At 45.8% G+C, this 15,162-nt stretch overlaps 1 protein-coding gene across 1 annotated transcript in view; it reads right to left on the reverse strand.

The window, feature by feature from the left end:
- magixa (MAGI family member, X-linked a) overlaps positions 1 to 15,162 on the reverse strand; it is a 30,424-nt gene that overhangs the window by 14,049 nt on the left and 1,213 nt on the right. The window contains exons 2-9 of the mRNA XM_030118878.1: positions 5,532 to 5,583; positions 5,195 to 5,435; positions 4,992 to 5,108; positions 4,742 to 4,861; positions 3,686 to 3,859; positions 3,449 to 3,617; positions 1,438 to 1,508; positions 1,056 to 1,223 (exon numbers count right to left, since the gene is read on the reverse strand). Of these exons, the coding sequence (XP_029974738.1) occupies positions 1,056 to 1,223; positions 1,438 to 1,508; positions 3,449 to 3,617; positions 3,686 to 3,859; positions 4,742 to 4,861; positions 4,992 to 5,108; positions 5,195 to 5,435; positions 5,532 to 5,573 (1,102 nt within the window). The 5' untranslated portion in view covers positions 5,574 to 5,583. The remainder of the gene's footprint in view (positions 1 to 1,055; positions 1,224 to 1,437; positions 1,509 to 3,448; positions 3,618 to 3,685; positions 3,860 to 4,741; positions 4,862 to 4,991; positions 5,109 to 5,194; positions 5,436 to 5,531; positions 5,584 to 15,162) is intronic.

Below are 15,162 nucleotides of genomic sequence, written 5' to 3' on the forward strand. Positions count from 1 at the left end.
TAATCAAGGCTGCTTTTTTTTTTTTTTTTTAGTTCAAACCTGTTGAAAATATCCAAATTTCTTGATTTCATGTGTGTTTATATGTTTTTTGGCTTTTCATTTTACACAGAATCCACTGAGATCTGAATTTACACACACAAAAAGCTGATTTTAGACCTCACTCTGCAATAATAGCCGCATTTTCTAAGAATGAGCTAAACAATTTAAAAAAAGGACAATAGTTGACCTCAGTTTTTTCCTTATGTTTGGTCCATATGAGACCTGAAAGTGGTACCCTCACTGTACATAGTGCACAAACATCACCGCAAACCCCTGCCAGAATCTGAAACATTCAATATTCAATATTTTGTGTAACATTTTATGCACAAAGTTTCAGGAGATCAGCACCACAGAGGACTGCTAGACGTTACTGGTTTGCGAATTTGCTTCCTTATTTATAGTGGAGCCTCAAGTTACACAAACAACTGTGTCTTAGTGAGTGTGAGAGTGTGTGTGTAGTGTCATGATGGCTTTGTGTGGTGTTTTTCTAATGTCTGAGTCTCTGCTGCTTTCAGGTTGTTTCACATTACACTCCTGTTGATCCTCGGAGCACGTGAGAGTCCAACAGATTAAAACGAGTGTGTGTGTGTGTGTGTGTGTGTGTGTGTGTGTGTGCGTGTGTGCCAGTGGATTAGTTGTAAATCATGAGATTGTGTGTATGAGAAGAATAAAGAGCTGAGAGTGAAACGGCACAGTAATCCTCCTCACATGTAGCTCTGAAGGCTTTTCCTTTTTGCCTCCCGTCAGCCAATCAGGGAAGAGCACAGCCAACAACTCTTCAGGCTCACCAGTGATTGGCTGAGAGCAGGTTGATTGACAGGTTACCACTTCCAGGTAGCATTAGCATCGTTTAGCCAGGCCCTACAGTGCTAACAGTAATCAACTAAATGAAATTTTAAAAAATAGCAATAAAGTCTTAGTAGCAATTATAGTCAAAGTGGTAATAGTAGTAGTATTACTATTAACAGTAATATTAGTTGTAGTAGTATTGGTAGCAGTAACAGCAGTAATATTACCTGTATTGAGAGCCGGGGGTCCTCCAGGCGTGACACTATACACCTGCAGAAACTCTCGAGGTCGACTCCCTCCAACGATGTTGAAGCCGAAACCTCGAGGCCCCTTGGAGAGTCGAGTGTGAATGGAGTAACCTCTCAGCTGGCTGGGCTGCTCGGTGAACTCCGGTACTGCGGGGCAGAGGACGGGCGGGACGGGGGAAACATTCAGATGTCTTTAGCACATGAATTCATAACCCTTGTATGTGGATGACATGGTTCAAACAGCTGGCGTGTGTGTGTGTGTGTGTGTGTGTGTGTGTGTGTGTGTGTGTGTGTGTGTGTGTGTGTGTGTGTGTGTGTGTGTGTGTGTGCTGCCCCCTGCTGGCTGCTGGGAGGAACTCACACTCAGTGCAGGTAGTGGGCTCTTTGTTGTGGGTGCGGGGGTCCAGCCAGCTGGTCGTCTTTGAGTTATGACTGGACGGGAGGAGAGAACGACTTCATCATCATCATCATCATCATCATCATCATCGTCATCATCATCAATCAATCAAAATTTATTTGCAGAGCACTTTTCAGATGAATAAAAACACCAAGTGCTTCACAGCATTTAAAATACATTAAACACAGCATAAAAAGAAGTGCTGTTCCTCCCACCAATAATATATAATATATATAATATATAATAATATATAATGCAATAAACACAGACTTTCTCCACAAATTGCATGCGCACAAAACTGAACATTGTGGAAAACACCATCCACACTGGGAGAAGATGTAGACCAAGACTGCGGAGGCATCGGCACCCGAGCCCCCCACCCCACCAGACTGGGGGACCCCACACCGAGGTGGGGAGCCCCCCAGCCAGCCGGGCCAAAAAGGTTCACACACAGCTCCCCCGGCAGGAAGTTGGCTCAAACCCGGAGTGTGAAGGACCCCCTCGAGGAAAACAGTGGGGCTAAAAAGTAGAGCGTTGCCAGAGGACCTCAGGGCCCGCGAGGGTCGATATGGTAAAAACAAATCAGCTAAATAAGAAGGCGCAAGGTCGCTACAACATTTATAAACTATAGTAAAAGCACTTTAAATTTGATCCTGAAGCGGACAGGGAGCCAATGCAGCCACTTGTACCACTGGAGTAATGTGGCTCCGCCCCCTGACCCTCGTCAGCACGCGTGCGGCTGAATTTTGGAATAACTGGAGATCTGAAAAGCTCTTTTTTGGAAGACCAGAGAGCAAGGCATTACAGTAATCTAGCCGACAGGAGATAAAAGCTGCATTAGCACCTCTGTACTGGCCTGAGAGAGAACCGGGCGACTCTGGCTATATTCTTAAGATGAATAAAATCCAATCTTAGTTATATTTTTAATATGTGAGATAAAATTCAGCTCAGAGTCGAAAATCACACCAGGTTTTGTACAGATTGTGCTGGTTTAAAATCTAGTAGTTTTGATGAAGGTTTTTCTCTCTGGCCTTCAGGAATGATATCTAAAATATCAGTTTTGTTCTGGTTGAGCTGCAGGAAATTCACTGCAATCCTTGACTTGATGTCTGAGATACAGTTAAAAGAGGTTTCTATTGGCCCTGAGTCATCAGGAGACGCAGCGATGTACAGCTGAGTATCATCGGCGTAAAAACTGATGTAAAGGTTGAAAAAAATGGAACCTAAAATTGAGCCTTGGGGAACCCCACACCTATTTTCATGTGTTCCTGAGGAACATGCATCCATACTAACATAAAAACATCCATCTGTGAGATGAAAACTGAACCAGTTAAGAACAATACCAGAGAGGCCCACCAGGTGTCTCACTCTATTTAATAAAATTTGACGGTCTACTGTGTCAAAAGCGGCACGTTTTTATTTTCTAAATTCCAACTGATGTCATTTAAAATCTGTAAAAGGGCCGTCTCAGTGCTGTTGTTCACTTTAAAGCCAGACTGATGTTTTTCTAAATTATTATTTCTAATTGAAAAGTCATTGAGTTGGTTAAAAACTCCTATTTTTTTTTTTACTTAAAAACAGTAAGTTGGATACAGGTCTGTAGTTATTAAAAAGGCTGGGGTCAAACTTCAGAAGGGGCCTCACCAGTGCTGTGGGGAAGACTCCCGTTATCACCATCATCATCACTATCATCGTCATCATCATCCGCATCGTAATCATAATCACTACTTACTATAACATAAAGACTATTGTTTTCACTTTAAACGGTTCCTAAAGGTGTCAAAGCACACCTCGGTTAAAGCAGCTATGTTTGAATTTGACACCATGCGAGAGACGGCCGGTCACAACATCCGAGTGGAGGGGAAACGCTCGTCGATCAGGTCCTGAGTGTTACAGGGTGTCAACTTGTGTTGAGGCCGTGTGTTTTTGTAGCCGGGAGGCGTGTTATCTGTTATCTTTATGAAGCAGAACTCACTCGATGTAGTAGGGCTCCCCTGAGTCACTGAAGGCCATCTCCCAGTTTTCAGGCAGTGGACCTCCTCCTGCTCCTCTCCTCCTCCCCACTCCTCGCACCCCGTTCTCCGCCGCCGACTCCCACGACTGGCTGAGAGGCAGGGTGGTGGGCGGGGCTTTAGCCGAACCTGCTGGAGGAGAAGGCGGGTGAGCCGCAGGTGAGGGGGGCGGGGCCTGTGTGGCCAGAGCTTCCACGTACCTGACAGGCCGCTGTCCTCCTCACTGTTGTCGCCCTCCTCCACGGCTTTCTCCAGGTTGCTCAGAGACTTGCTCCTCGTCCTGAAGTTCCTCAGCAGGTTTCGGTGCTCCTGGTACGTGATTGGTGGGCTCTCCGGGCCGATGTGGACGGGGCGGGGCGTCCCGTAGTAGTTCCCTGCGAGCGGACGGCAACAGAATACATGTTCACACATTGAACATTTCTAATTTCTGAAAGATTTCGCATTTTACACGACAATGTTTTGAAAATGATGTGTCTTCATACGACAACGGCGATCAAGTTGGGTTGCTATTATTGTGACTGTCAACTCTAAAAATACCAAGTCCAGGAGAATCTGGACCAGAACCAGGAGAATATGTCCTGGACTTATGACGCTCTGGAGGAAAATATTACTCTTAGTGGCAGTTCATCTGTTTTGAGATTTTCTCTAAATTTCTCTGTTTCCCACTCTGAAGTCGAATAAAATCTCTCTGCTGTCACGTTGTGTCTCTTTGCAGCCACTTAGCTGTGTTATTCATTTATTGTCATGCTAGAAATACTTTTATAACTGTAAAGAAAAACAATAAAACTTGACAAATTAATATTTTTCCATTAGAAAGCTTTGAGCATGAGACAGAAAACTAAAGATGGAGCTTGGGCAAGGACGTTTTCAGTCACACTTTGTCCAAATGTGTGAATTCAGTTTCTATTTTAGTTCCATTAATCCCCTCAGATTAATACGGTGTAGGGGTGGAGGGGTGGAGGGTGTTGAATGAAAGCACAGTCAGATGTGGGGCGGGTGGGGGGTGAGGGGTAGGGGGTGGTGGGGGGGGCAGTTTTGGTGTTTGAGGTTTGAAGGATTACAGACAATAAATCCTCTTTACCTCCTGAGCGCTTAAAAAAAAAAAAAAAAAACAGTTAAAAAGATCCAAATTCAGTCACACGGACTCCACACTGGAAAACATCAAGCTCCCTGTCACGTTTTCTTTGTCTTTTGGTCGTTATTTTAGTTTGTGTTTCAGCTGATTGTGGTGTGGTGGGGGAGCTTCTTTCTCTTACCTTTGAACTTGCCGCTCTCCAGCAGCGCTCCCGACTCCTCCAGAGAGAAAAACTCCTCGATGGACACAAAGTTGTAGTCCACACCTGAAATCTCCCCGTCCCGGGGCTGCCGGGTCGTACCTGGGAGGAGGAGGAGGAGGAAGAGGATTGGAATGATAGGTGTGTGTGTGTGTGTGTGTGTGTGTGTGTGTGTGTGTGTGTGTGTGTGTGTGTGTGTGTGTGTGTGTGTGTGTGTGTGTGTGAGTCTCACATGGTACGGCTCGCAGGTACAGGTTTTCTCTGATGAGCTGCTGCAGTTGACTGTCCATCGAACCCGGAGTGAAACACTTACTGAGGTACAACCTGAGGTCTTTACACAGGGACGAACCTGACGTGCACGCACACACACACAGTTAATCACAAGCAGTTTTTCTTTTTATAACGTGAAGTAAATGGCACACACACTTGTCTGACCTGGTGAGACAGTCTTGATTCTGATTGGATGGGGACACGAGTTGAGGACTCCTCTGACATCACCGAGCGTCATCCCTAACACCGGCGTCCCTCCGATCTCCAGGATGATGTCGCCCACGGTAGCCCCGCCCCCAGGGGCCGCGGTGACAAACGGAAACTCGCCGTAGTCGGCCCCGCCCCCGATGGCCAGACCCAGCTCCCCTGATCCGGCGCCGCCCAGAGGGACGAAGCTCTCCTGCACCTGCAGACGACATGGGAGTCAGGACACGCTGGTTCGGTCTGAGCACAGGTGTGATGGAAGAGGAAGATGGACAGATGTGACGGACACGTATCTTACCTTGGAGCGCCAGTGCAGCTTCTTCACCGTCGCTTTAGACATGGCGGCTGAGCTGCAGGTGGGAGGAAACAGGAAGTCACTGAGCACACTCTGCCATGCAGGAAGATTTCAGTGAAGTGAGGAATTTTGTGCCGTCGTCTTCATAAACTAGACACTCGTTCTCCGTCTCGTTCCATAAATGGAACAAAGTCCTCGTTCCCTGACTTTCGCTCATCGTTCTCGAAGCAGGAATCTTCTGATGTTCTTTTTCATTTACATCCTGGTTCCCTTCATGGACAGCATCTCTTCCTTCTTGTCTCATACGTCCTGCTTCGTTACTTAACTGCAATCCTTCTCCAGCTCAATTTTTATCAGCTAAGAAGAATCTCCTCACTGGGAACTTCTTTACCGGGGATGTCACTGTCTTTTTGATTTTGAACACAAGGTGAAAAGTTCATCTTCAAACTCCAATTCCCTGTTCAAATGTGTTTTATATATGACAGGCAACTTGATGTGTCTTCATGGGCCAGCAACGTTCGCTCTAGACGTTCATGCTGGCCTATTTCTAGCCTTACAGACCAAACACCATGAAAAGCTAACATTAAAACACTGTTCACTTTAAACCTGAGGACAATGATGAGAACAGCCAAGAGAATTCCAATCTGAACTAAAGGTAACCTAAAATTCATTCAAAGTTGAACTTTGTGACAGCCCTGGCTTTATATCCTTGTTCAATAAATTACTTCTTATCACGACTCCCTTTTGGAACCGCGATCTGAATTGATGTATCCTTTTTTTTTACCCCCCCGCAATTTCTGTCTAAGTTCCTTTCTCTTTCAAGACGGAGCGCTGTTACTGGCTGCCTGGGCCTCTTTAAAACCCATGTAATTTTCTTGTAACTTGTAACTTCGGTAACTTGTTGCAATGACAATAAAGATGATTCTGATTCTGATTCTGACCACCATCACATACTGTCCAGAGCGAGCCGGATGACTTGTACCTCAACCAGTGCTTCCGATTAAATGGTTTTCCTGTAAACAGGTGACTAACTCCCTTTTAGCATCCCTCATTGCAGCTATAAAAGCTAAAGCTGCCCTCTTTTACTGTATGGTAAATTAAAGAGGACTGTCCACGTAATCATAAATCAATAAACTAAACGAAACTAAACTCATAACAGATGATAAAAAGCTGACAGAAATCCGTAAACCGACAAGTGTAAACAGTGCGTCAGGGCTCGCCACATCTGATCTGACAATCCGAAACGAATGTTAATGGCAGGTGTTAGCAGGCTCTAGGATGGGTCAAATAAAATATGCTTTCTATGCTTCTTGTGTTGTCCACTTGCCAGGATCCTTCTCTTCCTCCTTATTCCCTGATTCTCCTTCCTTCTCTGGGACCTTCAGTCGAACTCCATGTGGCCTAACTACAGACTTTCTCCACATCCTGATTCCTAAACATTTTCAGGAGGGACATTGCCTCCTTCCCCCTCTCAGCTTGGTGCGGCCTAACGTGGATCGGAGTAAACTCGCTGCCGAAACTTGCGCGCTTTCACAAACAAACGTGTTTTTAATTCAGCCGGGTTTTTATTTGGTCTCCTGGCAACAGAAAAACGTGCCATCAGCAGAGAAAAGCTCCGAGTTGCTGCTTCAGGCCGAGAGCAGCAGATGGTGACAGACAGTAGGGAGCCACACACACGGGTGTGTGTGTGTGTGTGTGTGTGTGTATGCATAGGCATGGGAATACACAACCAAACACACACTGCTGGGCATGCAAACAGAAGCAGACCAGTCGCCGACACATTTCACTGACACGCGCACGCACTGACTCACGCACACACAGGCTGCGAGACGCCCCGCATTAAATATGGAGGAGCATATGTGAAGGTGGGAGTCAGGAAAGAAAAACAAACAGCGACGATTCCCACCAAGTGAAAAGAGGCTCGCATAGAGAGAGAGGTATGGGAGGAGAGGAGGTGACGAAGGTCCTGATGCTGATTTCCACTTTGAGCCGTCATGATCAGAACTCTTGGCCTTCCATCTTGATGTGATTTTTTTTTTTTTTTTTTTGGAATTCAGTTTGTTGACCTACTAAGTGGTTTCAAGGAAAACAAAGTGACACAGTTTATTCCTGTCTTGTTCATCATCTCCTGGATCTCGCCCTTCATGCGCTCGGCCGTGTCAGACCTGTGAAACTGCGGCGGATCAAACAATGATGGATGGAACTGAAAACAGTGACGTGGGCCAAACGGCGGGGCTCGTAACACTGAGGCCCTGTTCACATGTTTAAAGTGAAAACGCATCATGTTTGAGTTTTTGTTTCACAAAAGTTCTGTGTTTACATGGCAACATTTTGAAAACAAAGCTGAAATGCAGAAAATGAAGTTGTTTTCATGTTGGGCCACCGGTGGATGTTCTATGTTTTCGTAATGAAGCCACACAAATGCATACAGAGAACAACACGCTATGAAAACTAAGAATGAGGGAATACAGACACTTTAATGGACAGATGACCAAGCTGGGTTGTTATTATGGTGACTCTCTAAAATCACCAAACCAGGAGAATATGGACGTCATGTAAACCAACACCCAAAACGCAAAGAAAACGTCGTTGTGTAAACAGGTCCTGAGACCTCTTCAGGCTGCTGCTGGACCACCTGCTGTGGTGCTGCCCGCTGATGAGCTTTGCAACCTAAATATCATAAGAACAGCAGAACACTTGGCTGTCAGTGTGCTGCTTGCTGGAGGTTCTTCGGTTTTCTAAAAGTAGAGAGATGGACAGGGTTTTCAATCTCTACTCTGAAGGTTAGACTGAAGACGTCCAGCTGGTTCAGGCCAGGCTGGATCAGTTCTTATTAAAGCTGCAGCGCTATAGAAAGAGAATAGAATAGAATTAAATGGTGCTGCTACAGTGAATTAAAAAGGGAGACAAACAGCAGGCCAAAACACCACTGAATGGACCGGGCTAAAGAGAACAGAGTCGGTCCGGACCGTGAAAAAGCTCAAAGACAAGGCAAAGGTAAGACACCATGAAAAAACAAGAGGACTGGATCCATATGAGCAGTCAGAGCCATCAGCGGATCTCAACCTCTTGCCAAAATTAGACATTTCTATTAACTGTACATGATTTTATGTCTGAGGGCCAACACACACACACACACACACACACACACACACACACACACACGCTCAGTCTCGTATTTCTATCCTTGTGGGGACCTTCCATTGACTCCCATTCATGTCTAGCCCCTAACCCTGACCCTTACCCTAACCCTAACCCACACCACAACAAAGCCTAACCCTAAAGAAATGTTTTTGCACTTTTACTTTTTTCAGTAACAACAACATGGTCAAGAAAACACTGTTTCTCCTACTTAGGACCAGAAAAAGGTCCCCACAAGGCACGTCGTTTCACGTTTTGCTATCCTTGTGGGGACATTTGGCCCCAACAAGGATAGAAATACGAGAACACACACACACACACACACACACACACACACACACACACACACACACACAAAGTGTTCAGCAACTTCAGGTCACTACAACAGGCAGAGGTGAGGATGGAGATGTTCAGAGAGGATCGACAAATAATGTAAATGTAAAATTCAGGCAAATCTGACGAGATGGCTGCTTTCAATAATGTATTCCAGCTAAATGCTGTTGTTGCTGCTGCTTTCAGGGTGTTAGCATTCTGAGAAGAGTTTGACTAGATCACTGAAGAACAGCAACCTTTTAAAGCTAATTCTTTACAGTTTGAGACGTGACTTGAGCTGTTCTTCTTCCGCGCTGGAATACGACTGAAGCCCATTCCTTTGATCATCCCATGGTGATGGTGAGAACAGCTACTGTAGTTGACAATGCAGCAACTGGATGGCATTTCGAAACTCAGTAGTTTAAACTTGACTCAATCCTCTTCTCCTGTAGACTGGATTCAATCAATACAATTTGAAATATTTTCACAGCGTTGACCTCTGAGCCACCGTCTGCAGTGAAGCCGCTTGGTCTCTGAGTGTGAATAGAAACACGACGCCGCGGGAGAGGTGAATGAACGGGTCTCTGAAACAACCGAGGAGCTGTGGCAACACCAACCCCGCGGTTATAACTCGCTCACACTTTCAGATCCTCGACGGAATAAAAACAACGCAGGTCTCTTGAGAAAACCTGGAAAAACGGCAACAATTCCAACAGTTACAGAGGAGGCGAAGAGTCCTTTCAGTTTGTGAATGAAGCTTCAGCAGCTCTCAGTACAAACTGCTGTTAACACATTGACGCTGCACAACACCTGTGTGTGTGTGTGTGTGTGTGTGTGTGATACCTCTACAGATGAATGCCTCTATCTCAGAGTTTCTGTCTTTCCTGAGCTCAGTTTCCATTTGCACACACGCACATGCACACACACGCACATGCACACGCACGCACGCACACGCACGCACGCACGCACGCACGCACGCACGCACGCACGCACGCACGCACGCACGCACGCACGCACACACACACACACACACACACACACACACACACACACACACACACATTCCGACAGTCCACTCCCTGAACACACTCATCACTTACATCATCACAGAGTGAACTCTGATCAGGCTTATCTTTCTGTGTGTGTGTGTGTGTGTGTGTGTGTGTGTGTGTGTGTGTGTATTCATGTCAATAAAGGATACCATAGCTGCTGTAACCACCGTTCTAAACAAACGCTGCTCAGACTCCATGGGGTTCAGTGACCCTCCCTCATTCACTCTCACCTCTCCCACTACGACCTTTCTGAGCAGCTTCGGTCTTATTTCTGTCCTCGCCACGCCACAGAAACGCCACTCACTGAAGTCACCGATGATCTCCTAGTTGCAGCTGATTCTGGACTTATTTCCGTCCTCGTCCTCAGTCTGAGCGCAGCGTTCGACACCATCTTCCACTCCGCAGACCGGTAAACATCGGATTATCCAACACACACCTGGACTGCTTCGAATTCAAACCTCTGTGGCTGCAGCAGTTGGTTTGATTCAAGTCTTTCATATCCCAGTCCTGTCCCCCTACGTCTCCTCTGTCTCCTCCCTCTTACATGACTCCCAGCTACACCTTCCCACCATCCCTCAGCCTCACTGTATGACCGCCACGAGGGCCAGAGCCTTCAGCCACTCGGCCCCCCACCCCTGGAACTCCCTCCCACTTTAACTGTATTTTAACATGTAACCTTGGGTGTCCTGAATGGCACTGATAAATAAAGTTAATTTAACTATCATTATGAAAAATCAGTCAGTGTTATAAACAGGAATAGCTAAGGAGCTAAAGGCTGGTCCAGTTTGGTTCAGTTGCTTTGTTCAATTTTAAGTCACTTGGTTTGTTTCAGATTAGGGACTCCTTGGTTTGTTCCAATTTCAATCGGTTGGTTTGTTTCAGTAAAGATCCAGCTGAATTGTTCCAGTTTGGGTTCACAGGCTGAAGATCAGATGCCTCATTATAGAAATTTGTGAGAAGCATCAAGCAGGACACGCTCCAAATCAAAGGGAGAAATGGTTGAAGGCGGTTAGAGCGAGAACAAAGAGAATCCAGGACACAGCTGGGTGGGTGTGGAGGCATCTACGAGGTCTGGATCTTACCTGACCTTCAAATGACTTGGATCAAACCCACATCTGACCCCCATCGACTGCATCTGACTCACATTTACACCAGGATCTGACCCGTACCTGATTCCCATTTGACCCACATCAGACCCAAATCTGTCTCTTATCTGATCCCCGTCTCACCTGCCTCAAACCCACATTCACATCGGGCTCTGACCCTCATCTGACCCCACTTGACATTCATTTGACTCATATTTGCTCCCATATCTGACCCTCATGTGAACCACGTCTGACCTTCATCTGACCCAAATCCGATTACCATACGAACGTCATCGACCTGCATCTGACTCATAACTGGTCCACACTTGGCCTCCATGTGACCTCAGTCTCCTGCCCCCCTCTCCCGTGTCCCTAAGCAGGACTGAAAAATGACTTGTGGTCTTTTCAGAACTTGAACCACGCACAGGCAGAACTCCTCCATCATTTTCATCCACTGAGGCTGCAGAAAACTGTCCGAGCATAAAGTCACTCTGGATGGGATTACTGTGACCTCCAGTCGCACTGTGGGTGTAATTATTGGCCACGGCTTATCCTTTAACTCATACATCAAACAAGTCTGCCGGCCTGTTTTCTTTCGCCCTAAAATCAAGAACACATCAACCTAGTGATGCAGAGAAGTTATTAGCCCATTGTTACTGTTAGACCAGACTACTGTGATTCCCTTTTTTCAGGGTGTCCAAATAACTCAAAAGAGTCACCAATTAATTAAAAATGCTGGAACAAAAGGATTCACATCCATACAATATTAACATCTCTCTACTGGCTTCCTTTGAAATCTGAAATTGAATCTTTTTTTTTTGTCCTCTAAGGTGTGAGGCTCTGAACAGCCAGGCTCCGTTAGTCTCATATCACCTCAGAAGTACGCTTCACTCTGCACCCTGGAGGTTTCCAGAGTTTCTAAAAGTGGAATGGGAGGCAGAGTTTTTAGCGATCAGACTCCTCTCATGTGTAACCAGCTCCCAGTTTCAGTTAGGGAGGCTGATGCTGTGTCTGCTTTCAAGATCAGGATCAAGACGTGTGTGTCTTACAGTTGGGGCTGGTTCAGGCCAACCTGGACCGTTTTCTAGTGAAGCTGCTCCGGGTTTAGGGCCTGTTTACACGATAACAGTGATCGGAGCGACTGAAAACCTTTTGAGAACGGCTCCCTGAGTGGAACTTTTCAAAACCACTCCATCTCCGTGGAAACTAAGGTAAACAAAAGCATCTGAGTCTGCATGCTCGCCATTGCTAATGTTTGCAGTATATTGCTCTCTGCACCAGTGTGTGTGAACAGCACCTTCTAGTCTCCCAACATGTAAACAACACCATATTTAAGTATTTCTGCTATTTCTCTGTCAATAAAAAAATGAACCAAACTTTATGAAATTGCAATTATCAAAAATTAGCAAAGCTCATTGAACAGAAACGATATTCTAAAAGCTCTTTGAGTTCCACTCGGAGATCCTGATCTTTCTCTGAGTTGATCAGTGTTGTTATTACAGCGCGCCGCCTCCTCGTGCTCTCCGACGGATCTCCTGGGCGCAGCCTGTCAGGATCAGACGGAGTCTTCTCCTCAGGGCGCCGCTCTCATCTCACGACGCGACGCGTTGACACGACAAGCGCTCGGCGTCTCCGGTGGGAGTTGTAGTCTTTAACATCAAAGCGCCGTCGCCTTTCTGGGATGCCAACGGAAACTAACGAGCTGAATGAAGTCTTCAAAGCGGGCGGTTCGTCAGCAGGCCCCCGCTGCCGGTCTCATGAAGTCTGACAGCGGGAATCACAGTTCACACACTTTGACACATCTCATTACCTCCGCCGTCATTACGACATCAAAACCAATCGACGGGCCGGGTTACGATGAGGACAAACTCCAAGTCACAGCGCTGATCACACGAAAGAGTTATTGCTGGAAGTTCATTCATGATAACAGCTGATTCTAAGTGTCCTCAAGTAATGTGTCAGTTTTCATTTGATATCAGTTTGTGGTTACTTAACAAAACAATACACACTTCCTGGAACCCTTTGACACACTCTAGAACTCCTTAACACACTCTAGAATGATGACATAATCGAGGAACTCTTTGACACAGTCTAGAACTCCGACATATTCCAGAACTCTTTGAGATACTCTACAACTCTTTGCCAGATCTCAGATCTTTTCACACACCCTTAGAACTCTTAACTCTAGAACTCTTCTGGAACAGTTTGAAACAGATCCATGAAAGAGATTTAAGCTTCACATCCTAGATCTCTGACATATTCTAGAACTCTTTGACACGTTCTCGAATTCTTTGACACACTGTCGAACTCTTTCACACATTCTAGATCTCTAACATTCTAGAACCCTTAGCCACATCTCAGATCTTTTTGACACACCTTTAGAACTCTAGAACTCTTCGGGAGGAGTTTGAAACAGATCCGTGGAAGAGATTCATGCTTCACATCCTAGATCTCTGACACATTCTAGAACTCTACCTCACTGTAGAATTACCACACATTCCAGACCTCTGATGTTCTGGAACTCTCACTAATGGCCGAATTTCAGAAGTTTCCCTCACAAGTCTTTCCTCTTGTATTCTGTGACTGTAACTCAAATGTGCTGGAGAAAAGGCTTAAGAAATAATCATTTGAAAAATATCTAGAGCTCCTGAAGAGACAAAGACTATACAGCCAGGTGAAAATCAAACACACCTGTTCTTTTACTTTAATTTCTTCTTGAAAGCTATAAAGTGTTGAGATGTTGTACAAATTTCTAAACTCAAAATCTGAGTATTTTCAGTAAATGTCGAATGGTTTTTGTTGCATTGTTGTTGATTTTTAGAGCCTTAGAGTGAGGTGTGTTTGTGCAGGCTGAGGATGATGTTGGAGGAGGAAGAGGGAGCTCGACTCGAAAGCTCTTGAAGCTGAGCCGGCCTGACAGCTGCTGTCGGCCCGTATCTGCAGCCGCGCGGCCGCGGGGCTCCGGACGCGTCACCGCTAACGTGGCGTCACCAGCAGCCAGTCGCCATGGAGTCCAACCACGACTCTGAAGAGAGGAGGCCAGAGGTGAGCGGCCGAAGGGCCGAACCGCCACCGGACGGAGTTCAGACGTTTCCACGGAGGAAGGCGTTTGTTCGATCTTCGTCTCAGAAAGGTTTCGCGTTCACAGGGCAACGCTCTGAAAACGATGTTTTCATGCCTCCATGCAGTGGCTTCTGTTGGTTCCAGATATTTTGCAGCTCCTCCAATGGGATTGTTTCAGGGGTTTTTTTTCCATATTAAATGTTGAGGACATGAATTTTTTCCAGTCTTTCAGAATGAAGAAGCACCTTCCTCATCTTCACTTGTCTGCAAGGCTTTATAGACCCAGTCATCTTACTGCCCAGCTGACCTTTGACCTCATCAGTTGTCACATGTTCCTCCAGCTGTTTTAGTAGTTTCAGATAAACTTTATGGCCTCTCTCTGGTGCTGTTTTAACTATTTTTGGGGGGATAATTGACGGAAACGTTTCTGGAATATATGTGTTGAATCAGAATCTCGTTTTTTTAGGTCAGTTGTTTTGGATATTTTGAGTAAATGTAACCTAAATAAATTATGGTCTGTCGGGTCTTTTCTGTTGGAGTCTGAGGTTCTCTCGTTGTGAGGATGAGAAAGAGCGAGAGGAGTGTCTGTCCCGTGTTTGTTCAGTTGTTTGCAGTGTTGACTCGACTCTGTTGTTCTGTTTGGTGGTGAGTTCAGTAATCTGCGGCCTGCTGGAACGCTGGATAAATATTAACCCGGGACTACACCTTTTTTTTCCCCCTCTCTCTTTCTTGTTCTCACACCTCGAATACTTGTTTACCTGACGGAACGGCTTTCACTGGACCCTTCCACTCGCTCACATTCCTGCTTTTGAAGCTGAAGGATTCCGTGTAAACAAAGTTCACCACTTCACCTGAGAGAGACGCTTTGTGCCGTTAAACATTAGACGTGGAAAGTTTCTGTCCCACATCTTTTTATCATGTATGTTCATTCTTATGATTTTTTTCTTTTGCTGGTGTTCAGAAGTGTCAGGAGGAAGTTTT

This window comes from Salarias fasciatus, chromosome 20 (genome assembly GCF_902148845.1).
Source record: "Salarias fasciatus chromosome 20, fSalaFa1.1, whole genome shotgun sequence".
NCBI classification, from domain to species: domain Eukaryota; kingdom Metazoa; phylum Chordata; class Actinopteri; order Blenniiformes; family Blenniidae; genus Salarias; species Salarias fasciatus.